We start from the raw sequence: 21815 nt of genomic DNA, 5'->3' as shown, positions 1-21815 counted from the left end.
GATTTCATAAAACAACAACTACTACTATCGTACTTCTAGGTTCTAATACGGTCCCTGCATTTCATCAAATAATTTTTTACGGAGCAATTTTCTTTTACAGGACTACATGCTTCTTTTCAACTAAATTGCTTCTTAGGTTGCTACATGAGCAGTGATTTCAGGCTTTCTGCACATGACACTCTGATGTACTTCATTCTCCTATGTGCTCCCTCATTTTGACACTGCTCTGCCTAATTTAACCAGCTTACTATTTATCATGCAGCACAAGAAAGAAAAACAATCGGGGAGAGATGTCAAGGAATCAACTCTGGTAGGAAAACAAAGGACACAACCATAGAAAGAAAAGTTCAATTTGAAATGCGATCTGGCATTGAGTTCAGCTGAAGAAATAGAGGGTTCTTATCTACTCCAATGCGAAACCCTTCCAAGTCTTCCAACTCAAGTTCTCACTATGATTTAGAAATTCAACGGCAACTCCAGATGTTGCCATGATCTAGTATTTTCTGACCTCAGTTGAATCTCGAACCTTGCAGTTTGTTCTGCGAAGAACCATTTTATTGTTCATCTGTTGCAACCAGATTCACCATTTCCTTTTCACGCTTATCTTCTCAACAGGTCTCTGTACTTTGAGATACGTTTGCTTTAGAGCTAGTTGTTCTCTAACGCTTTGGAAACTTTCGAGTGTGTTCACTTTTTTATGGATTTTGAAGTTTGTATCTGTATACTGCAATCAGAATCTTTGGATGCCAAGTCAACTGTTCAACTATGCTATGACTATGCCAAAGCATTTTGGCCACTGTCCTGACATTCACCTGCCTTTATGAATTACATGATGCGAACGCGACCAGTACTCAGTGGGCAGTAAAAAGTACGTGAAGCTTCAGAATGACCATCAAACGGATCAAGTTCAGTGCTGAAGAGAGCATGGGTGCGATTGTTCAGGTGTTATAGTAATTAGTATGTACTAGGATAACAACATCAGAGTGGCGCAGCGGAAGCGTGGTGGGCCCATAACCCACAGGTCCCAGGATCGAAACCTGGCTCTGATAGATCTCAGTTGGGCTTCCGTTTATTTTTTCCCCTTTTTGCTGGACTTTTTTTTTTCCATTTTACTGCTCTCTACGTTTCTCTTCTGTTGCTGGATTTTGCTGCTCTAGCAATACCATGGCCAATGTACTCATTCGTTAGACATTCGATAATAACATATTTCATACCTCCACTCGCAGCCGTGATTCCAAGAATAGAGACACCTCCGAGTCCGAAATTGCTGGACGGGGAAGGAACACGAGACGAACCACACGCTACGCAAGATGCGCCCAAACCCTCGCGCGGTCCTCCGCGCCGCCGCCGCCCTCCTGCGCCCGGCCGGCGCCAGCGCCCCCGGCGCGGCGGCCCGCCAAGCCCAACCCAAGGCGACGCCCGCGCCCGCGCTTGCGGATTGGCGACCCCTCCCGGTGGCGACGCTCCCGGCCAGCGGCAGCCGCCGCGCCTTCTCCTCGGCGGCGGACTACGGCAAGGACGTGGACGAGGTGAACCGCAAGTTCTCGGAGGCGCGGGAGGAGATCGAGGCGGCCATGGAGAGCAAGGAGACGGTCTACTTCGACGAGGAGGCATCGGTCGCGCGCGACGCCGCCAACGAGGCGCTCGCCGCCTTCGACGCGCTCCTGGCGCGCCTCCCGCCCGCCGACGCCGACGCGCTCCGCCGCTCCATGGGGCTCAAGATGGAGCAGCTCAAGGCCGAGCTCAAGCAGCTCGAGGACTAGGCTGCCGTGAGGTTTGGATTTGGGGAGGAAATTTGGGCGGAAACACATGTTCTTTTGAAATTGAGATTCCTAGGTGTTTCGATTGGTGAATAATGTAGCCCAACGATCTGTGGCAATGCCGATGTGTTCTTTCTGGTGGTAGATCCGAAGCTAATCTGTCTGTGTGATTGATTTAGCATCTGTTCGAATTGGCCACCTTTGAGGCGTTCCATTTTTCATACTAATTAGGAGAAGCTAAAGTAGAATTGTGTTCCTGTGTTAGGATTGAGCTTCATTTGCATTTATTCTGTGTGCACATTGCATAAATTTGGACTGCAGTAGATAGACACTTGAATTGATCAAATCAAATCAATTATGGAATTTCTAGATATATAGTTTTTTATGCATCTAGATATACACTATGTATAGATACATAGAAAAAATTATATATCTAGATTTGCCAAAACGACCTACAATTTGAAACGGATGGAGTAGTAACTAGAGAGAAAACACTAAACCACATGCATTCAGATTTTTCATTGTGCAAATGGCTCTACCGGTGAGGTGCCTGAGAGTAATAATATCAGCATATGCCGTATTGCGATTGTATGAATAGAAGATAGCAGTCATCCATTCAAGTATGATTGTAAACACAATGATAGGCTTTACTTGACCCTTCTCTCATAATAATTGCCAAGTCAGATGAAAAGGCTGGTGATCCGATAAGAAAATCCAGGTTAGCTGGAATAGGATCTGAGAAACCTCGTGGATATATACTGTGGTCCATCTATATGCTTGTGATGAGTGATTGGCATCGATTTGAAGTCTAGATTTGCATTTCTGACTTTGTTGGATTTCGACTAAAACTGGTATAACTGAACTTTTTTTTTTGTTTCTGGGCATCTAACCAAATGCTGGCTGGTGATCTGATCAGCATTCCTGGGCCGGCACCAGCAGTTGGGAGCCAGCCTAGCTGGAGTTTACACTTTACACATTAACTTTTCCAAGTGATTATTGGTCTAACTGTCCTTTGGCCATCGGTTTGAGTCTTTGCCGGGTACAGCAATACATTGGAGTGCTGGTCTAATGACCTTTGGCTGTAAGTTCAACTGGCGTGTTGTGGCCTGCCTGACCCTCCATGCATAGTGACTCGAGAGTGAAGTGCATTTTGGATTTGATGATCTTTTTGTTTGCATGGAAGTGCTGTACTAATCCTGGGATGATTGTTGTATGGAGGTGCTGGGGTGGTCAACAGAGATGAGATCAAGATTAAGATCAGCTGAGGTCCAGAGTTCATAATGGTCATGGAAGCCCAGTGCCAGAGGTAGTCTAGCCCTACGTGGACAATCAAGTGCGCCAATGAACCATTGAAGAAGGCGTGTATGATCTTGTACCAGTTGGACTCAGACCAGTCCAAGTCAGTTGAAGTCAGAAGTAGACCTGCCGGTGTGTGGCGAGTCATGCAAGGCGCCCACTCCGGTCTCAAGATAACAGAGGCCGGCAGAGAGTTTTCAGGCAAAGATTTGGTGACCAAGTCATAGGGTTGCCTTAAGATGCATGCAGGAAATGGATATGGGTGCCTTTAGCTCATAGGGACATTGTGCTCAAGTTTTAAGTGTAATTTGTGTAAGCCCTACACAAGGAGAGAGGAAAAGGCGCTATTTGCTTTGAGGCTTTTGTTTAGGTTTTTACAGGAAACAGGAAAGGAAGGAGCTCTAGGCCCAGAATTGGAGATCTAAATATGATGTGGATAGTCATTCCTTCATGCCCATGAGCTCCTCCCAAGAGTTTGTTTTCGTCGGTTTACTTGCCTCCAGCTTTGATTTCTATAAAGCTCTCAACTCTGATCTGGTTGGGATTTTTGGCTCTGTACCTAAATGGAGGTGCACTTAACGATTTCATTTGATTTAGTGTTGATTTCTTAGATTTTGAGATTTGAGTTTTCCCTAGTGGCGCTTGCCGTCAAATCGCCTTGTTAACAAAGTACTCCCTCCATCCTAACAAAGCTGTCGCTCTAGTCATTATCAGATACTCCATGGATTAATGAGGAGGTAAAATGATCTAGGTTCCCTGTTTATTGCCATTGACATGTGTGCTGCCGTTTGGGGTACTCGGCCACATTTAATGGGGCTAGCCGGTTTGGTGAGGGTGTCCCAACAAGGAGATTTGAGCTAGCTAATTGATGGCTGATCAGTGTTTTGACGTGGGTGAGGGGGAGCAGCAAAAAATTAACTCGCCAGTGCTTCGTTCCTCGCTAGCGAGGAGCTCGTGGATCGAGGACACATGCACGCTGCACTCTACGGGTGGTTGTCAGAAGGGTACATGGAAGTAAACTTTCAGCACGTTAGGGGTGATGGAAGCATCCTTCGGGGCAGGGCAGGTTAGGTCGGCGATGAATGATGTAGAATTCTTAGGGCCAGTTTGGGAGCCCGGATCCCCGCCTTTTCCCCAGGCAGGAGGCCCGCGTGGAAACTTGACCCGACCCGCGAGTTTTCCACGGGGAGGCTCTTCGCCATCTCTTGAGTCCGGGCGCATCTCCCCGCCGGTCGCGACACGCGAGCGACGCGAGCCGAGCGCCGCGCCGCCGCCACGCCGCCTGCTCCGCTCCCCTGCTCGCGCTGCCGTTCCACCTCCGCTCCTCGGCTCGGCGCTGCCGCTCCGCCTCCTCATCCAGACGCCACCCCCTGCAGCTCCCTGCTCCCCGTTGGCGACGCCCCTCCGCTTCCGCACCCCTCGGCGTCTCGATCTGCGACGGCGCCATCACCTCGGCCGCCGCCTCCACAGCCACCACGGTGCCTCCACTTCATCTTCCTCCTCGTCATATGTGAGTTCTTCCTCTCCTTCTCTCCTATATTGCCTAGGGTTTGATCTCCTCTCCTGATTCCTAGATCTTGTTGATCTTGGTGACTTTTCGTCTGATTGGTTGCCACCTCCAAGATTCACTACTTGCTGATCTCTTCACTCGACATTGTTGGCCCAAGTAAGCTCCAATTCTTCTGGTTGCTGAGGAAAATTGCTTCTCTGTCAAGCAATCGAGCAAGTACCTATGCATATTAAATATGTCATTCTCTGTAATTAACAGGTAATGACCCTGTTCTCTTGCAATTGATGCTTTAGCTTATGAATCCGTAGATCAAGCCATTGCATACTTTGATGTGAACTGTGAACTCTGATGACATCTGAAGAAAGCAGCTTGACTGACTATTGAAAATGCAACATCTCTTAAATAAATGAACTAGTTATGCACTATAATATGGACATTATTTATATGCCTTTGTCTGTTGTGTACTTGTGTTTATAGTCACCCTCGGGCTTCAAAAACTTGCTATACGAGCATGCTGATCACTAGCTCTACTTTAGTTTGCCTTGCTCTGTTCTATTCTTGCCTGTCCAATAATATCAATTACAGGAGCATGTTTTCTTATACCATCTGTACCTTTGATTTCATGAGCTTGAGCAATTATGAGTTTAGGACAAGTGGATGAATAGGCTTATGTTTAGGTCCAGTGCTAGCATATATAGGTGATTGGCCGGGCTCAGGTTCTGATCAGCCAATTGGGGTTTATTGATCAAATGCAAGCTGAGCAGCTCAAACTATGGTCCTGCTGTTTTGCCTCACTATGTGTTTGTTCAATGATGTATCCGTTTTACACTCTTGACATAACATACTTTTTCTATGTGTGTTTCTTTTGTTCCCTACTCTTGACCAACTCACCAGCTACTGTTTTGGTGTGAGAGACACTTGCTTCTTCTGAATAAAACTGTTACAAGTTTTGTGATTCCATTTTTCTTGGTAGGTACAGTTGCTGATTGCAACTAAACTTCATTTTCAACTTTAACTACAATTTCAGCTGACTGGTCTTTGAGTTATGCTATCCACACCTGGAATCTGTTGGCCATCGTCATTGTCATTTCACTAGTATTATCCTGAACCTGAACATGTATACTGGTTATTTTAGATAACTAAACTATGCTTGATGCTAGAGAACTAATATCGGATAATTTGTCGCATTGGCACATGCAGATGGCTTATGGGATTACAACAGCGAGGGGATTCTTGAGGGACTCGACTACCTGATATTGCATGGTTTTGTCATCACTTTCCGGATCTGCATAGATGCTAGTTTGACCTTGCTCTAAATTATGTTCATTGACATTATTTGAGTCTCTTTTAAATTTGAAAACATCATGTATCTTGCTATGTGATGGCATATTGTCTTGGTGACATTATTTGAGTATCTTTTGTATGGTTGTGAAGCATAGGGTTAGACAGCAATGAATTTGTGATGTTGATTCAAAAGATATTATGGTCTTGTAATGATCCTATTATTGACCCATTATGAGATATTATGTTATTGTCGTTTTCTGATTTTTCCTTAATTTTTTCCGGAATTTTCGAGATATTTTCTTGGATATCCCCTTTCCCTCTCCTAATTCCCAAATGGTGTCAGGGAATTAAGCCCCTAGCGGAAGAGGCAACCCAGGGAAAAATTAAATGGCAAAATCCCCATCGGGATTTGCCTTCCCTGGGTGGCCTATCCCTGAATTCCCAAACTAAGCCTTAGTTTCATTGCAATGTTATTAAGATTGGTGAGCTGGTAAATGTGACTGCTGAGTGTTACGAGGATAAAACTTAGTCTCTTATTTGATGAAACTATTTTATTCTCTCTCTTCATAATAACTTGCTAAATTAGCAATTTTGTTGATGTGCTATGAAATTTAATGTTCATGAAACTTTCCATTAAGATTGGCCTTAGGACTATAGGATTATTGGAGGCACCTAAGGATAGATCAGGTCGGCATTGCAATGCTACAAAGTTTTGTCCCCTCTTGTTTTCGCTTGTGCTTTGATTTTGGCGCATGGTTATCTTACTACTACCAAGCTTCCTTTCGAAGTCTCCAGATGAAGCCGCCTAGGATTGGTGGACCCTCTAGAGAAATTTTAGAGATTCTCATAAAAAATAGAAAATTCTATTATTAATCCGACAAATCTAATCATAATTATTAATCCAACAACTCTAATCGTAATTATAATAGTCATTAGATTTGTTATCTTTCTAATAAATTACCTACCTCTGCTATTATGAAAATAGACTAAAGTAACCCCCTAAATATGTATCTAAATTACCCACCTCTACAATTATAAAAAAATCTAAAGTAAACCTCTAATTTTCATGCAAATTACCCATCTATGCTATTATAAAAATAATGCAAATAACCCCCTAAATTTACATATAAATTATCCAATTATGTCATTATTAAACGTTAAAGTAACCCCATAAAACTAAATCTAAATTATATAATTATAAAAAAATATTAAAGTGCACCAATATAAAATTCTAAACTACTATTTCTGTTATTATTAATATATTATTTATATTATTGTCTATATAAAAATACTACCCACGCTATATGTCGTCATGTATTCATGTACGATGAAAAAATAAGAATACTAATTCACAAATAAATGGTTCAATTAAATATATATCAACACATGGTGTGATGCAAAATGAAATCTAATGCAACTAGATAAATGATAAATGATTAATATGTATTTTAGAGTATGTGGTAGAATATTTCATAGATGAAAGAAGGTGTGAGATAGATAATTATAATTATTAGCTATACAATTTATTTTTATATTAATTAGCCCGTGCGGGAGCATATATTGATAGGCTAGTTTATTTAATTCATAGGGGAATCAGGGTATACTCAAAGTCTCAAAGAATGGAAAATAAATGCTTTGCCAGGTTTCACTTTCCGTTTCCAAGTTTCAACAATGGAAAAGAAATAGTATGCCGACACTTGCGCTTTGCCTGATTTCTTGAGCTAACAACACTTGCGCATGCTGTATGCCGACCATCCATTTAATAGCTTCATTGTAGAAGACAGCTGGCCATCCCTCTATTGTCACTTGTCAGGGCCGTACTCTGCTCGTTCAATTATTGCTATTCTGATTCTTCTTCTGAAATTATTGGTACTGAAATGAACCGGATTCCCGAATCGAGGAATCCGACTCCCTGTATCATCATGATAGTCCCTGGATCAAGCGCTATCACATACAGAACTCATTTCAGGCATAATATCACAGTCATACTCATCATAAGGTCAAACACGGATTTAATTATTACATAAATCCAAAGGATCTGTAGTACGGAATTTATTACAAGCCTCTCGGCTAAGTCGAACAAACAGAAGGCGCAAAATGGCAGCTAGGTTATCCGTCGTCCTTCATCTTCGGGAACCTCCTCGACAGGCGACTTGAGCGTAGCTCGGGCCTCAGTCGTACCACCCGTCGTCGTTGGGGTCGAATTCCGGATCGGATCCTGCATCGTACCAGGCTATCCCTAAGGAATGAGATAGGTTCATGTCACCATCTGAATGCAAGCTTTAGCATGGTCTATACTACGGATATAACAGAGTTCAAGAGGTAAAGCTAGAGTTTCCCTATGCATGCAATATATATATAAGTATACACATCTCCTTTCATTCCCGACTCGGGCCCTTCCGGCATCCCGGACTCCCGGTCAACACACACCTTCCAAAACCACCAAGTCGATGCGAGAACTCCCTCTCCTCGCATCTCAACTGCCCCCTGACAGGAAGTTATTCTAGAGGGAGGTAGAAATCATGAGTAACACTAACTAATAAGAGCAACAGAGGAGTAGGGATGTCCATAACCGAGGACACGGCTGTACGTATAGGTTTCACCCTGCAGGGGTTGTACACCTGGACCCACTCGAATCGACACTAGCCGGAGATCAGCCGACTACCATACGAAACACCGGTCTACTGAAACGGAACTAGGAGCCACGGCACCATCCGGCTTTCCCGGGTCTTGGGCGCATCCTCCCACGGAAGGTCGCCTCGGGACTGTGAAGCCTCCCATGCGTCTCAGGGAATGTGAGGTCAGTACCTCCTCCCCATGCACTGATACTCGATCCTCCTACCGGCTTGGTACTGCACTTGCTAACCCCGGACCGGGCCCACCCTCATAATGGGTAAGTGGTGTGCACGCTTAACAGATTCCCACAAGTCATAGTTACTCTCACCCAGTCCTTAATTGCCGAAGCGGGCATCTTCATCAAAAGCGTATCCACCACGGTGGTCCGCGACTGCACCCTTAACGGGTGCCCCCAACACCTCATCCTCGTAACCAAAACTGTACCCGCCACAGGTACTCCGTAGGGTGTGCCAAGATACACACCCCAAGCCCTCGATCCACGATCGAGTTAGGTTGCCCACTCCCGGCTAAAACCCTAATCACCAACTCCTGAAGAGAACCACTTTACACACGCCAAGACTATCCATCCATTTCCCACACATACACATTTAAGGATTTACAAGGCATTTCATATAATAAACAAGTAGGATAGGTTGGCAAGGAGCAAGGTACATGAAATAGGCCATGTAGGTTCATCTCGATATAAGTACACATATAGCGATAGCATATCTACAAGCAAATGCCTAATAGGAATTCAAATCGTAGATGGGCGTGAACCTGGCGTCTCTTCGAAGTCCTCCTGGGCCTCCGGGTAGTCCTGGCCGTCGGTCAACTCCTCGTGGTCGGGTCCTATTCGTAAATACGAGTAAGAGTAGGGACCAAAGTGCAAATATGCACAAAACTCTACAAATAAGATCCAAATCACCATAATGCCTACTCTAACGGGTGGTTCATGATTTTAGAAGAATTATGGAACTGGTTTCATAATTTTCGGAGGTCCGGTCTATTTATTATGAATTTTCTAAGGAAAAATCTATTTCTGAAATTAATAAAGAAATTCTGGAAAAGGAAAATCAGGCAATAGGGACACGTGGCAGCATCCAGGGTGTGCCACGTGGCACGCTGACGTCAGCATGACGTCATCAGGGGGTCCGGGGTTGCTGACGTCAGCAGTGGGCCCTGCTGACGTCAGCGTTGATCGGTCAACGGTCAACGGTCAAGGGGGGTCCACAGTCAACGGGTCCCACTGGTCAGCCTCGCCTTGAGGCTGACAGGTGGGCCCCTCGGGTCAGGCCGGGAAAAGAGAAGAAAAAGACTTGGTTTGGTTCTGGGCCAAAAGTGGTGGTGGGCCGGCTCAAAGCCCAACAGGCTCGGCTTAGGCTCGCGGGGTTAGCTCGGCCTGCGACTCAGCAGGCCGGCTCGGTCCTCGGGCTGGCTGGCGCGTCTTGGGCCGGCTCGGGATGATCTCTGGGCCGCAGTGGGCTGGCAGCCTTCTCCTCCACGCTTCTTGGGCTGCCTCTGCTCCTTCTTCTCTCGCTGACGGCCCGGCCCACGCATCGGCCACGGCGGGGGTGTGCGTGCGGTGCCTGTGGGTGCCGTGGGTGTGCGAACAGACACACGCAAGGTGTTCGGGGAAAATCCCCAAAGGGTCGGCCGCGACGCGAACGCGACGTTGCGGCGTCGGTGCGTGGTCACCGCGCACGGCAAGGCCATGGCGGGGTCGTGGCGAGGCAAGGTTGGGGGTGCGGCCAGAAGCGAGGGCAGGCACTGGCCGTGTTCGCGGTGCGGGTGCGCGCTCCCGCGCGAGGGGTCTGGCCTTCCAGATTCGCGGCGCGGCCGTGCCGTGCGCGAGGCACCGGCATTCCGGGCCCGCGGCACGACACGGCAGCGAGGGGCGACGGCGTTTGCGGGGGCACGGTGGCGGCGCGGCGGGCTCCTGCACGAAAAGACGGCACGGCGGCCGAAAGGGAAGGGGGTCCCTAGGGTTTGCTACAGAAGGCTCCTCGGCATCGCCGGCAGCAGGGGGGAAGGAAAAGGGACGGCGGCGGTAGCGCTCACCGAGGGCTCGCTGGCGGGTCACTTGGCACGGTGGTGGGCTGGTGCAGGTGGGCCGGGGCCGTGCAGGATGAGCGGCGGCGTTGAAGTCGTCGTACGGGGCGCCGGCCTGGTGAAGCTCCAATGGCGGCGGCGGCGTCGTCCTCCTCGCTCGGCTCCTGGTCCTCCTCCTCTTGCACTGCTCCTCCTCCTCCTTCTCTCCCTCTCTCTGGTGTGGTGACGGCGGGAAGGGAAAAGTGCGTGGGTGGCTAGGGCTTCGGGCGGCGGCCGTGAGGTTCTTATGGGGCGGCCCTAGGGTTCGGGAGCGGCTGCGGCCGGGGCTTTTTGGCGTCCGGGCCAGGACGCGTGGCGGCATCGCGGCGCGGAGGGAGCGCGGCTAGGGTTAGGGTTCGCGGCGCGGGCGGTCGAGGTGCGGGGGAAAGGGCGCGCACGGCGGTTGCACTGCGCTGTCGCGGAGCGGAGACAGGCGCGCGCGGCTGGCGGATGACGCGAGGGAGCGGGGCCACGGCGGGGAAGAAAAGAGGAAAAGGGGAAAAAGGAGCGCGGCGAAGGGGAAGGCAGGGCGCGGCGGTTGGGCTCCCTGTCGCGGAGCGGGGCGAGCGGCGACGCGAGGCGGGGCGGTGCGTCGCGTTGCGGAGCGGGGTGCTGCGGGGCGGAGCGGAGCAGCGAGCGGAGCGGAAACTTCGGGTCGCGACTGGCGAAGGAGGAGGAGGAAAGCTGACTGGCGGGGTCCTCTCGTCAGCTGCCCCGGGGGAAAGGTGAAGGGGCGCGCGGGGCGTGGCCGTTGGCGGGCTGTGGTGGTCTGTGGGCCGGTGGCGCTGGGCCGTGTCGTGCGGGAAAGGAAGGGGGAAAGGGGAAGGGGTCAGCTAGGCTTGGGCTGCGATGGCCTGTGGGCTGGTGGCCCATGAGGGGTATTAGTGGGTAAGTTTTGGATTTGAATTTGATTGGTCCTTTCAAATTCAAATCCCACACAATTTGAATCAAGCAATTCAAAAATCCAATCAAATAAAATTCATCAATCCTTCCAGACCAAGATAATTCGCAAAGGTTTTTAAAATTCACGATTTTTGTTAAACAAACTTTCAAAGTGCTAACATGGAATGTTACAGGTACTCTGCTTCTCGCGTCGCGAATCCCTCGGAGTCTTTGTCTCTACGCCATGGAGTCTTTGTCTCTACGCCATGGAGATTCTCCAGACCCACTATGGCTTCCTGAAGGTCACTCCATTCCCCCCGAAAGCACCTTCAGCCCAACCCATTGTCTAGCTTCGCCACCCTCTCCACCCAGCAACTGAAGGAGCGCGCCAGTTCCGAGCTCCAGGTGTTCCGATGGCTGAGGTACTGGCCACCGTCGTGGTCGGGCCACTGGTGTCCATGGTGAAGGAGAAGGCCTCCAGCTACCTCCTCGATCAGTACCAGGTGATGGAGGGCTTGGAGAAACAACACGAGGTCCTCAAGCGCAAGCTGCCGGCTATTCTGGACGTCATCGCTAACGCCGAGGAGCAGGCGGCAGCCAAGAGAGAAGGGGCGAAGGCTTGGCTGGAGGGGGTCCGAAACATGGCCTACCAGGCGAATGACGTCTTGGATGAATTCAAGTATGAGGCGCTCCGTCGCAAAGCTAAGAAGGAGGGTCACTACAAGGAGCTCGGCATGGATGTAATAAAGCTCTTCCCTTCTCACAACCGTGTTGTGTTCCGTTACAAGATGGGCAACAAGCTCCGTATGATTTTGCAAGAACTTGATGTCCTTATAGCAGAGATGAATGCCTTCAGGTTCGAATTCCGACCAGACCCACCAGTGCCCATAAATTACTTGAGGCAGGATAGTCCTGCTATCGTGGACCCTATAAACATTGCTAGAGAATCAAGAGCTGAAGACAAGCAGAAGGTTGTTAAGGCGTTGCTTGATCAAGTTGGCAATGCGAATCTCACTATCTTTCCCATCGTCGCGATGGGGGGGATGGGAAAGACCACCTTAGCACAGCTTGTTTACAATGCCCCCGAGATTCAGGAGCATTTCCAGCTACGGCTCTGGGTGTGTGTCTCAGACAACTTTGATGTGGATTCCCTAGCTAAAAGTATTGTGGAAGAAGCTGCCAAGAATGGTTGTCACCCGAATGGAAGTTCAGCATTGGACAAGCTTCAAAGTGCAGTGAATGGGAAGAGGTACCTGCTCGTATTGGATGATGTCTGGAACCATGATGAGGCATACAAGTGGGAAAAATTGAAGTCCTACCTTCAGCATGGTGGCAGTGGTAGCTCAGTGCTGATAACAACTCGTAATCAGGCAGTCGCTCAACTAATGATGGGTACAGCTAAAGGAGCCTATGAACTTGGAAGATTGGGTAAAAAATTCATAGAAGAAATTATCAAATCAAAAGCATTCAGTTCAAAACAAGAAAAGGATTGGCCTCGTGAACTAGTTAACATGGTTGGTGATGTTGCCAACAGATGTGTTGGTTCTCCTTTAGCTGCTACAGCATTGGGCTCTGTGTTAAGAACCAAGACCACCGTGCGTGAATGGAAGGATGTGTTAAGAAGAAAAAAGATTTGTGATGATAGAAACGGAATCTTACCAGTACTCAAGCTTAGTTACAACTGCTTGCCATCACATATGCGGCAATGCTTTGCTTTCTGTGCTATGTTTCCCAAGGATTATGAGATTGATGTGGAAATATTGATCCAGTTATGGATGGCCAATGGTTTTATCCCCGAGCAACAAGGAGAAGAACATCCTGAAATTTCAGGTAAAAATATTTTCATTGAGTTGGCGTCAAGGTCATTTTTCCAGGACGTGAAGGGGGTCCCATTCGAGTTCAATGATACAGAGGTCTCTAGAGTTACTTGTAAGATCCATGACCTTATGCATGATGTTGCACTAGATTCTATGGGAAAAGAATGTGCTGCTATAACTACAAAACAGAGTAAAAGTGAGGACCTTCCACATTTAGCTCGTCATTTATTATTGTCAGTATATGAACCAGAAACTCTTCTGAATACTTCTCTAGAGAAAGGAGCTCCGATTCTCCAAACACTGATATGTGAGGGAAATCTAGATCAGGACTTGCAGTGTTTGTCAAAATACAGGTGTGCACGAGCATTAAGGATCCAAACACTTGCAGCTTCATTTACAAATGCCAGATGTCTTCATCACCTAAGGTATCTTGATCTCTCAAGAAGTAATATCGAATCGCTCCCTGAAGACATAAGCATCCTATATCATCTACAAACATTGAACCTTTCTTATTGTCGGAGTCTTAAACGACTTCCCAAGGGAATGAAATATATGACTGCCCTCCGTCACCTCTACACTCATGAATGTTGGCAGTTAAAGAGCATGCCTGCTGACCTTAGATGCCTCACTTCCCTACAGACACTTACATGCTTTGTGGCAGGTGCTAGCTCTGGTTGCAGTAAGGTGGGAGAATTGGGGCGGTTAAACAACCTTGGTGGTCAGTTGGAGCTAAGACAGCTAGAAAATGTGAGAGAAGCGGATGCATATGCGGCAAATCTCAGAAATAAGGAAAAGGTGACCAGGTTGACACTAACATGGACTGGTGGAGACAAGGAGGCACAAAATAGTGATAAAGAGGTATTGGAAGGTCTAAAACCTCATGATGGGCTGAAGGTTCTCAGGATATATTCCTACAGTGGCGACACTTGTCCGACATGGATGAATAAGCTGCAAGACATAGTGGAGCTTGAGTTATCTGATTGCAAAAAGCTCGAGAAGCTTCCTGCAATCTGGCAGTTACCAGCTCTGAAAGTTCTTCGCTTGTGCGGATTGCCAAATTTTGAGACATGGTGGGACACAAGAGAGGTACCAGGACAAAAGCCAGCATTTCCTTTGCTTGAGAAGTTATCTGTCAAAGAATGTAAAAGTCTGGTTTCATTGCCAATGGCGCCATTGATTATAGAATCGTCTGGAGGATGTGACACCGCGTGGTGCTCTGCATTTCCAGCTTTGAGAGAAATGGAATTAGATGACCTGGAGATGTTTCAGCGATGGGAGGCAAATGAAGCAACTGTAGAAGAAAATGTAATATTTCCTCGGCTTGAGAAGCTGTCAATCAGCGATTGTGAAAGTCTAGCTACATTGCCGAAAGCGTCAGTTATTAAACCACCATTTGGAGGGGTCGAGACTGAGTGCCGCTCTGCATTTCCAGCATTGAAGGAACTAATATTAGTTGATTTGACAACCCTTGAGAAATGGGAAGCAGGTGAAGGAACTCCAGGAGAAGATCTAAAATTTATTGGGCTTGAGAAGCTAACAATTTGGAGTTGCCCAGAGTTGATAATTCTACCCGAGGCACCGAAGCTAAGTTTATTACAAGTAATTGGAGCCAGCCAACAAATATTGTCCCTACAGGCTGCTAGCAGATATATCGCTTCATTGTCCAGCCTGGATTTGAAATGCCATGACGAAGAAACAGAATCTGTGGCTGATCAAAATTCGAGCGAGTTGGTGCATGGCAAGGGGAAATGGGATCGTAAATCCCCCCTGACACGTATGGTGTTATGTCAATGCAGTCTTTTGTTCTCCCACTCAAGTGCACTGGATCTATGGACATGTTTTGCACAGCTGGTAGATTTAGAAATTCGGGAATGCAATGGTCTTGTCTACTGGCCAGAGAAAGTGTTCAAGGCCCTAGTATCCTTGAGGACGTTATGTATTTGGCGCTGCAGCAAATTGACAGGACGCACACAAGAAGCATCCGAGCAATCTGCGCCAGAACGGAGAGAACTCCTTCCATGTCTGGAGTCTCTACGTATATATTCTTGTGATTCTCTGGTAGAGGTTCCCAACCTACCGGCATCTCTCAAGAGATTAATGATTTACATCTGCCATAATCTTGAGTCTATCGTATTAGGCCAGCAGGAGGATACGCCATCATTAAGTCCAGGGTCCAGCAGTGAGGCCGGGGCGTCTAGAGCTGTGCTGAAGTTGTCATCATCAGTCAACCATCGCTTTCTTCCCTTCCTAGAATCGCTAACAATACGGTTCTGCAATGGCTTGTCAGAGGTTGCCAATCTTCCTCCGTCCATCAAGACCTTGAAGATTGGGCCATGCCACAATCTTCGATCCCTATCAGGACAGCTGGATGCCCTCCAAAGATTAGATATTTTGCATTGCCGTGAATTGAAGTCGCTGGAATCTTGCTTAGGAAGGCTCCCGTCTCTGGAAGCCCTCTACCTTGATGATTGCAGCAGCCTGCAGTCCTTGCCGAATGGGCCTCAAGCGTACTCATCTCTTAGAGCTCTTCGGATTGAATCTTGTCCTGGTATAAAATTGCTTCCCCCGATCCTACAGCAACGTCTGGATCATCTCGAGGACAAAACGCTAGACGCCCGTTACGAAGGTAACCTCCAGTTTTTGCTTTCATTTATTGTGACCAGGAGCTCCATTGGTGTTGACTAAAAGCAACTCGTGACTTGAGCACACTATTAGTTACGACAGGATATGGTACGACTTCGTGATAAAAAAAATTTAGTAGTGTTTAGAACTTCTAGCCAAGCATTGATGATAAATACATTAAACCATTTTGATACCTAAATGCTATATTTATGTGCGGTTGTGCCAACTAAACCATTTAACTTTCAGAATTCCACATTTGGATATCTAAACACGTAAAAATTAGTCAGCAAGTTTAGGCACAGATTAATGATGCACTTTTTACAAGTTTTACTATTGGATCGCAAATCCCTATATATCCACTTTTCTAATTTCTTGTTCATTTGATGCGTAAATTCTAACATCATCTATGATCATGGCCAGATCTGCTAGGATGGCAATATGCAATCAGGAGGCGGCTGGCGTGCTTGAAATGAGATCGAAGACCCGATGAAAGTTATCGCCAAGGTTAGTAATATTAGTGTGCTTGATTAATTTCGAATGATGCTATCTTCTAATGCTGACTCCCCTGCCCCTGTGTGTGCGTGACTTCCTTGTAGGATCGTTACCAGACCAGAAAATGGTGGGTTATTGTGTCTCGGGGTAGAATGTATTACATGCCCTTTCTGAAGATTATTTGAAGGCCTTGATTTTGAGCAGAAAACAAGTCCCAGGCTGCAAGCTGAAGAATTTAGAATGTAGAGCTCCATGCTCCAGTTTTTTTAGCATCTTTATTTTTTTTTTCTTTTCAAGTGAGACGTGCTTGAATTCGTGTGTGCTCTAGTATAAAGCGAAACACAAGTAGCACTTTCATTTTTTATGTGTTTTTCTACATGACTACAGAAGACACTTGCCATAGATCAGCAGTCCAACTCACTCTTGTTGTTGTTCGACAAGCTGTTTTAAGTTGTCTTTTGAAATGCACTGAACTGAACTTTATTCCACGTGGGTATCCAATACTGAATAGCGTGCAGCGATCCTGCAAGTCTTTGGATAGACCAATCTTGTGCAAGCCGCAGAGGCTTCATCGTTTACCCGGTTTCTTAAAAAATGTCCTGCTGCAACGTTTCTCCTGGTAATGCTGCAATGGAGTTGAACAGAATGGTGATTGCAATGAACCGCAACAAATTAGTTCATAGAACAATTTACATGAACGGCAGAAAAATGGCGATGAAGTTATTCTGTAACTAACTTCCCTGGGATGCATAATTCATAGTTACTAATCAGTAATGCTGCAATGGAACTTTAAACACTGGTGATGTCATGAGCCTTAATAAGTTGATCCTGAGAACAATTTACATGCAAGAAGAAAACAGGGTAAGGTTAATGGCAGCAAAGTTGTTCCGGAAGCGCCAGGACAAAAAAAAAAGTGAATACAAGTACATGCATGACTGAGATGAGCCAGGAAAGGCACCGGCCAGTGATTCTGCAAAGGCGCAAGGTCCGCAGATCTGGTACTGTGGAAACAAAGCAGAGAGTGATGAGTGCAGCTGCCATAGCATATGAACAAGCGCCACACAGGGAGGTCACATCTTCCAGTCCTCCTTCTTGTGTGCTGCCCTTCTCCATCTCCTTCCTCTTGCCTTGACTATGATCATTATAACTCATCCACTTCGCCTCATTACGAACCATGTACCAAACATTCGTAAGCTGAAAACGTAATCCTTTGTTCTCCTCCTCAAAGAATTTATGTGCTTTCTCTAACCACATTTCATCTGAGTATCCACCGGTGTAAACCCTCTTAGCTTTCAACCAACAATCATTGAACAAATTTGTCAATTTATTGATTTTGTACCATCTGTCTTTAACCTGCTTTGTGGTTCTCCATCTATTTTTTACAGTAGCTTGATTGTACTCCTCCTGGACTTCCGTCCAATATTTATCGGACTTCGTATTATTTCCACGAAGTGGGTCCATGGAGTGTTTGAGCTAAGCACTCATCTGCATACAAAGAGAATTTGTAAGTACAAATTGAAATTGATAGAACAAGAACAAGCTAAGTTATGAACATACCACTCTCCCATCTTCCTCTGGTTTCCATATTAGTCTTGCCTCAGTCCTGACTTCTTCGTCTCCATCGTTGCCCTCGATGTCAACAGGGTTGTCATCAGCTTCCTCCACTTGTGTGCAATATGATGTTCCTCCAACAAAATGCGAATTCTTAGGTAGATTACGCTGTTGGCCCATCATCATGTAGTTCATAAGCCCGTCAGAACTGAAAAATAAAAAGAAACAGAACTTCATGGCATTCTGTTAAATTGAACAACTATACTTGCCACAATACTTGCTTCTACTAAATACATGCCCAGATTATACTTAGTTCAGAACTTCATGAACCATGTCATTGCAGTACCATTTCATACATAGCATGCCATGGCTGAGAAGGTACCTTTGCAGCAAGTCTGAAAAGGAGGGTGGTGCTCCGCCAAGGGATGAAGCAAAAGCAGCGCTGCCAGGGGATGAAGCAGAACTAGTTCTGCTCAACACATGCAAGCAATCAGTTGTACTCAACACATGAAAGCAAGCAAATATGCTGAATACTGAACAAGCAAGCAGCCATATTGAACAAGTATCGATTACCTTTCAAATAAATCAGAAAAGGAGGAAGAAGGTCGTGGTGCTGGGGACATGGACGAAGTGAAGCCAGCGGTCGAACCTGCACCCAAGGGGAATCCAGGGGAGGGGCGACCTCCAGGGGATGAGCTATGGACGCCTTTGCCCAAGGGAAATCTAGGGTCGCTGGGGTGAGTTGCAGCCGAGGAACCTGCGACAGGAGTGGAGCCCTGAAAGGCTGCAGATGATGGGACTCCAGCTGCGCCGGGAGAGGATATGTTGCCGCCGCCGGGTGAGGATCCATGAATGCCAGTGCCCAAGTGCAGTCCGCCAGCAGATGGAAACCGGGCGGCGGCGGCGGCGGCGGCTGCAGATGGGGCCACAAAGGGCCGACGGCCGGTGGTCGAGCGCAGCGCAGCAGACGACCGACGGCCGGTCGATCCCGATTTGTTCTGCATCGTCACCGCCGAACCAGAGCCAGAGAAGTGAGATTTGGGAGAGAAGATGGCGGGGAATTGGGAGGGGAACCGATTTTGCACCTGGATTTGGCGCCAACGAAGAATCGGAGGAGGGCTGGCGCACTGGATCTGCAAGAGACGGACGAACACATACAGTCGGAGGAGGGATCGTCGGTTCCAACTTGGATGAAGAGCCAGCGACGTCTCCCCACCAGGCGATGGCTCCAGTGTTTTTTTGCAAAAACACCCTAGCGCCCCCTGTAGAGACGGCCCATTTAAGGGCGTTGTACACGCCCTAATAAAGTTGTCGCTCTAGTCATTATCAGATACTCCATGGATTAATGAGGAGGTAAAATGATCTAGGTTCCCTGTTTATTGCCATTGACATGTGTGCTGCCGTTTGGGGTACTCGGCCACATTTAATGGGGCTAGCCGGTTTGGTGAGGGTGACCCAACAAGGAGATTTGAGCTAGTTAATTGATGGCTGATCAGTGTTTTGACGTGGATGAGGGGGAGCAGCAAAAAATTAACTCGCCAGTGCTTCGTTCCTCGCTAGCGAGGAGCTCGTGGATCGAGGACACATGCACGCTGCACTCTACGGGTGGTTGTCAGAAGGGTACATGGAGAGTAGACTTTCAGCACGTTATAGGGGTGATGGAAGCATCCTTCGGGGCAGGGCAGGTTAGGTCGGCGATGAATGATGTAGAATTCTTAGGGCCAGTTTGGGAGCCCGAATCCCCGCCTTCGGCCCGCGTGGAAACTTGACCCGACCCGCGAGTTTTCCACGGGGAGGCTCTTCGCCATCTCTCGAGTCCGGGCGCATCTCCCCGCCGGTCGCGACACGCGAGCGACGCGAGCCGAGCGCCGCGCCGCCGCCACGCCGCCTGCTCCGCTCCCCTGCTCGCGCTGCCGTTCCACCTCCGCTCCTCGGCTCGGCGCTGCCGCTCCGCCTCCTCATCCAGACGCCACCCCCTGCAGCTCCCTGCTCCCCGTTGGCGACGCCCCTCCGCTTCCGCACCCCTCGGCGTCTCGATCTGCGACGGCGCCATCACCTCGGCCGCCGCCTCCACAGCCACCACGGTGCCTCCACTTCATCTTCCTCCTCGTCATATGTGAGTTCTTCCTCTCCTTCTCTCCTATATTGCCTAGGGTTTGATCTCCTCTCTCCTGATTCCTAGATCTTGTTGATCTTGGTGACTTTTCGTCTGATTGGTTGCCACCTCCAAGATTCACTACTTGCTGATCTCTTCACTCGACATTGTTGGCCCAAGTAAGCTACAATTCTTCTGGTTGCTGAGGAAAATTGCTTTACATTGATTCTCTGTCAAGCAAGCGAGCAAGTACCTATGCATATTAAATATGTCATTCTCTGTAATTAACAGGTAATAACCCTATTCTCTTGCAATTGATGCTTTAGCTTATGAATCCGTAGATCAAGCCATTGCATACTTTGATGTGAACTGTGAACTCTGATGACATCTGAAGAAAGCAGCTTGACTGACTATTGAAAATGCAACATCTCTTAAATAAATGAACTAGTTATGCACTATAATATGGACATTATTTATATGCCTTTGTCTGTTGTGTACTTGTGTTTATAGTCACCCTCGGGCTTCAAAAACTTGCTATACGAACATGCTGATCACTAGCTCTACTTTAGTTTGCCTTGCTCTGTTCTATTCTTGCCTGTCCAATAATATCAATTACAGGAGCATGTTTTCTTATACCATCTGTACCTTTGATTTCATGAGCTTGAGCAATTATGAGTTTAGGACAAGTGGATGAATAGGCTTATGTTTAGGTCCAGTGCTAGCATATATAGGTGATTGGCCGGGCTCAGGTTCTGATCAGCCAATTGGGGTTTATTGATCAAATGCAAGCTGAGCAGCTCAAACTATGGTCCTGCTGTTTTGCCTCACTATGTGTTTGTTCAATGATGTATCCGTTTTACACTCTTGACATAACATACTTTTTCTATGTGTGTTTCTTTTGTTCCCTACTCTTGACCAACTCACCAGCTACTGTTTTGGTGTGAGAGACACTTGCTTCTTCTGAATAAAACTGTTACAAGTTTTGTGATTCCATTTTTCTTGGTAGGTACAGTTGCTGATTGCAGCTAAACTTCATTTTCAACTTTAACTACAATTTCAGCTGACTGGTCTTTGAGTTATGCTATCCACACCTGGAATCTGTTGGCCATCGTCATTGTCATTTCACTAGTATTATCCTGCACCTGAACATGTATACTGGTTATTTTAGATAACTAAACTACGCTTGATGCTAGAGAACTAATATCGGATAATTTGTCTCATTGGCACATGCAGATGGCTTATGGGATTACAACAGCAAGGGGATTCTTGAGGGACTTGACTACCTGATATTGCACGGTTTTGTCATCACTTTCCGGATCCACATAGATGCTAGTTTGACCTTGCTCTAAATTATGTTCATTGACATTATTTGAGTCTCTTTTAAATTTGAAAACATCATGTATCTTGCTATGTGATGGCATATTGTCTTGGTGACATTATTTGAGTATCTTTTGTATGGTTGTGAAGCATAGGGTTAGACAGCAATGAATTTGTGATGTTGATTCAAAAGATATTATGGTCTTGTAATGATCCTAGTATTGACCCATTATGAGATATTATGTTATTGTCATTTTCTGATTTTTTCTTAATTTTTTCCGGAATTTTTGAGATATTTTCTTGGATATCCCCTTTCCCTCCCCTAATTCCCAAATGGTGTCAGGGAATTAAGCCCCTAGCGGAAGAGGCAACCCAGGGAAAAATTAAGGTGGTGTTTGGATCTAAGGGCAAATGGCAAAAGGGTAAATGGTAAAATTTTTGCTCCTGTCACATCAGATGTTTGGACGCTAATTAGAAATATTAAA

The 21815-nt window shown here is 46.9% G+C and overlaps 5 protein-coding genes and 1 non-coding gene across 22 annotated transcripts; 5 read left to right on the top strand and 1 right to left on the bottom strand.

Moving 5' to 3' along the window:
• Positions 1–977: 977 nt before the first annotated feature.
• TRNAM-CAU lies at positions 978–1049 on the top strand. Its single transcript has one exon. It is a non-coding gene; the product is annotated as a tRNA-Met (tRNA).
• Positions 1050–1204: 155 nt separating this feature from the next.
• On the top strand, positions 1205–2024 carry LOC112886525. Its single transcript, XM_025952448.1, has one exon. The coding sequence runs from the start codon at positions 1311–1313 to the stop codon at positions 1761–1763; it is 453 nt and encodes a 150-aa protein (XP_025808233.1). The 5' UTR covers positions 1205–1310; the 3' UTR covers positions 1764–2024.
• Positions 2025–3921: 1897 nt separating this feature from the next.
• LOC112883890 (lysine-rich arabinogalactan protein 19-like) lies at positions 3922–6111 on the top strand. Of its 17 annotated transcripts, none has more exons than XR_003226982.1 (4): positions 3922–4566; positions 4680–4824; positions 5540–5661; positions 5767–6111. XR_003226982.1 is itself a non-coding variant. In XM_025949148.1 (4 exons), the coding sequence occupies exons 1-4, from the start codon at positions 4096–4098 to the stop codon at positions 5818–5820; spliced, it is 636 nt and encodes a 211-aa protein (XP_025804933.1). In that variant the 5' UTR covers positions 3947–4095; the 3' UTR covers positions 5821–6111. The 17 variants fall into 17 exon arrangements, 3 of the variants coding, with proteins under 3 accessions (XP_025804934.1, XP_025804933.1, XP_025804935.1); XR_003226984.1 differs by having other exon boundaries at positions 3934–4566; positions 4680–4722; XR_003226977.1 differs by having other exon boundaries at positions 3945–4534; positions 4631–4824.
• Positions 6112–7657: 1546 nt separating this feature from the next.
• Positions 7658–16348, top strand: LOC112885141 (putative disease resistance protein RGA4). The gene is made up of 3 exons (XM_025950808.1): positions 7658–7719; positions 11631–14739; positions 16296–16348. The coding sequence occupies exons 2-3, from the start codon at positions 11850–11852 to the stop codon at positions 16346–16348; spliced, it is 2943 nt and encodes a 980-aa protein (XP_025806593.1). The 5' UTR covers positions 7658–7719; positions 11631–11849.
• Positions 16349–17611: 1263 nt separating this feature from the next.
• LOC112884512 lies at positions 17612–18556 on the bottom strand. Its single transcript, XM_025949919.1, has 4 exons — positions 18492–18556; positions 18301–18387; positions 17925–18126; positions 17612–17852 (listed from the first exon to the last, which is right to left on the bottom strand). The coding sequence occupies exons 1-4, from the start codon at positions 18539–18541 to the stop codon at positions 17841–17843; spliced, it is 351 nt and encodes a 116-aa protein (XP_025805704.1). The 5' UTR covers positions 18542–18556; the 3' UTR covers positions 17612–17840.
• LOC112885140 (nascent polypeptide-associated complex subunit alpha, muscle-specific form-like) lies at positions 18540–21595 on the top strand. The gene is made up of 5 exons (XM_025950807.1): positions 18540–18655; positions 19629–20034; positions 20150–20192; positions 21074–21141; positions 21247–21595. The coding sequence occupies exons 1-5, from the start codon at positions 18540–18542 to the stop codon at positions 21298–21300; spliced, it is 687 nt and encodes a 228-aa protein (XP_025806592.1). The 3' UTR covers positions 21301–21595.
• The last annotated feature ends 220 nt before the right edge of the window (positions 21596–21815 follow it).

This window comes from Panicum hallii, chromosome 3, assembly GCF_002211085.1.
Source record: "Panicum hallii strain FIL2 chromosome 3, PHallii_v3.1, whole genome shotgun sequence".
NCBI lineage: Eukaryota > Viridiplantae > Streptophyta > Magnoliopsida > Poales > Poaceae > Panicum > Panicum hallii.
This window is presented reverse-complemented; position numbering and strand designations above follow the sequence as displayed.

What these genes read in the sequence shown, in the direction of transcription:
- LOC112886525 (XM_025952448.1), top strand. Translation starts at nt 1,311, where the DNA reads ATGCGCCCAAACCCTCGCGCGGTCCTCCGCGCCGCCGCCGCCCTCCTG.
- LOC112883890 (XM_025949148.1), top strand. Translation starts at nt 4,096, where the DNA reads ATGGAAGCATCCTTCGGGGCAGGGCAGGTTAGGTCGGCGATGAATGAT. An exon ending in CATCTTCCTCCTCGTCATAT is followed by an intron (nt 4,567 to 4,679) that starts GTGAGTTCTTCC and finishes GCCACCTCCAAG; the next exon opens with ATTCACTACTTGCTGATCTC. An exon ending in TCGTCATTGTCATTTCACTA is followed by an intron (nt 5,662 to 5,766) that starts GTATTATCCTGA and finishes TGGCACATGCAG; the next exon opens with ATGGCTTATGGGATTACAAC.
- LOC112885141 (XM_025950808.1), top strand. Translation starts at nt 11,850, where the DNA reads ATGGCTGAGGTACTGGCCACCGTCGTGGTCGGGCCACTGGTGTCCATG. An exon ending in CCTTGAGAAATGGGAAGCAG is followed by an intron (nt 14,740 to 16,295) that starts GTGAAGGAACTC and finishes GATCATGGCCAG; the next exon opens with ATCTGCTAGGATGGCAATAT.
- LOC112885140 (XM_025950807.1), top strand. Translation starts at nt 18,540, where the DNA reads ATGGACGAAGTGAAGCCAGCGGTCGAACCTGCACCCAAGGGGAATCCA. An exon ending in CATCTTCCTCCTCGTCATAT is followed by an intron (nt 20,035 to 20,149) that starts GTGAGTTCTTCC and finishes GCCACCTCCAAG; the next exon opens with ATTCACTACTTGCTGATCTC. An exon ending in ACTCGACATTGTTGGCCCAA is followed by an intron (nt 20,193 to 21,073) that starts GTAAGCTACAAT and finishes CTACAATTTCAG; the next exon opens with CTGACTGGTCTTTGAGTTAT.
- LOC112884512 (XM_025949919.1), bottom strand. Translation starts at nt 18,541, where the DNA reads ATGTCCCCAGCACCACGACCTTCTTCCTCCTTTTCTGATTTATTTGAA. An exon ending in TTTTCTGATTTATTTGAAAG is followed by an intron (nt 18,388 to 18,491) that starts GTAATCGATACT and finishes TGTGTTGAGCAG; the next exon opens with AACTAGTTCTGCTTCATCCC. An exon ending in TTTTCAGACTTGCTGCAAAG is followed by an intron (nt 18,127 to 18,300) that starts GTACCTTCTCAG and finishes TTTATTTTTCAG; the next exon opens with TTCTGACGGGCTTATGAACT.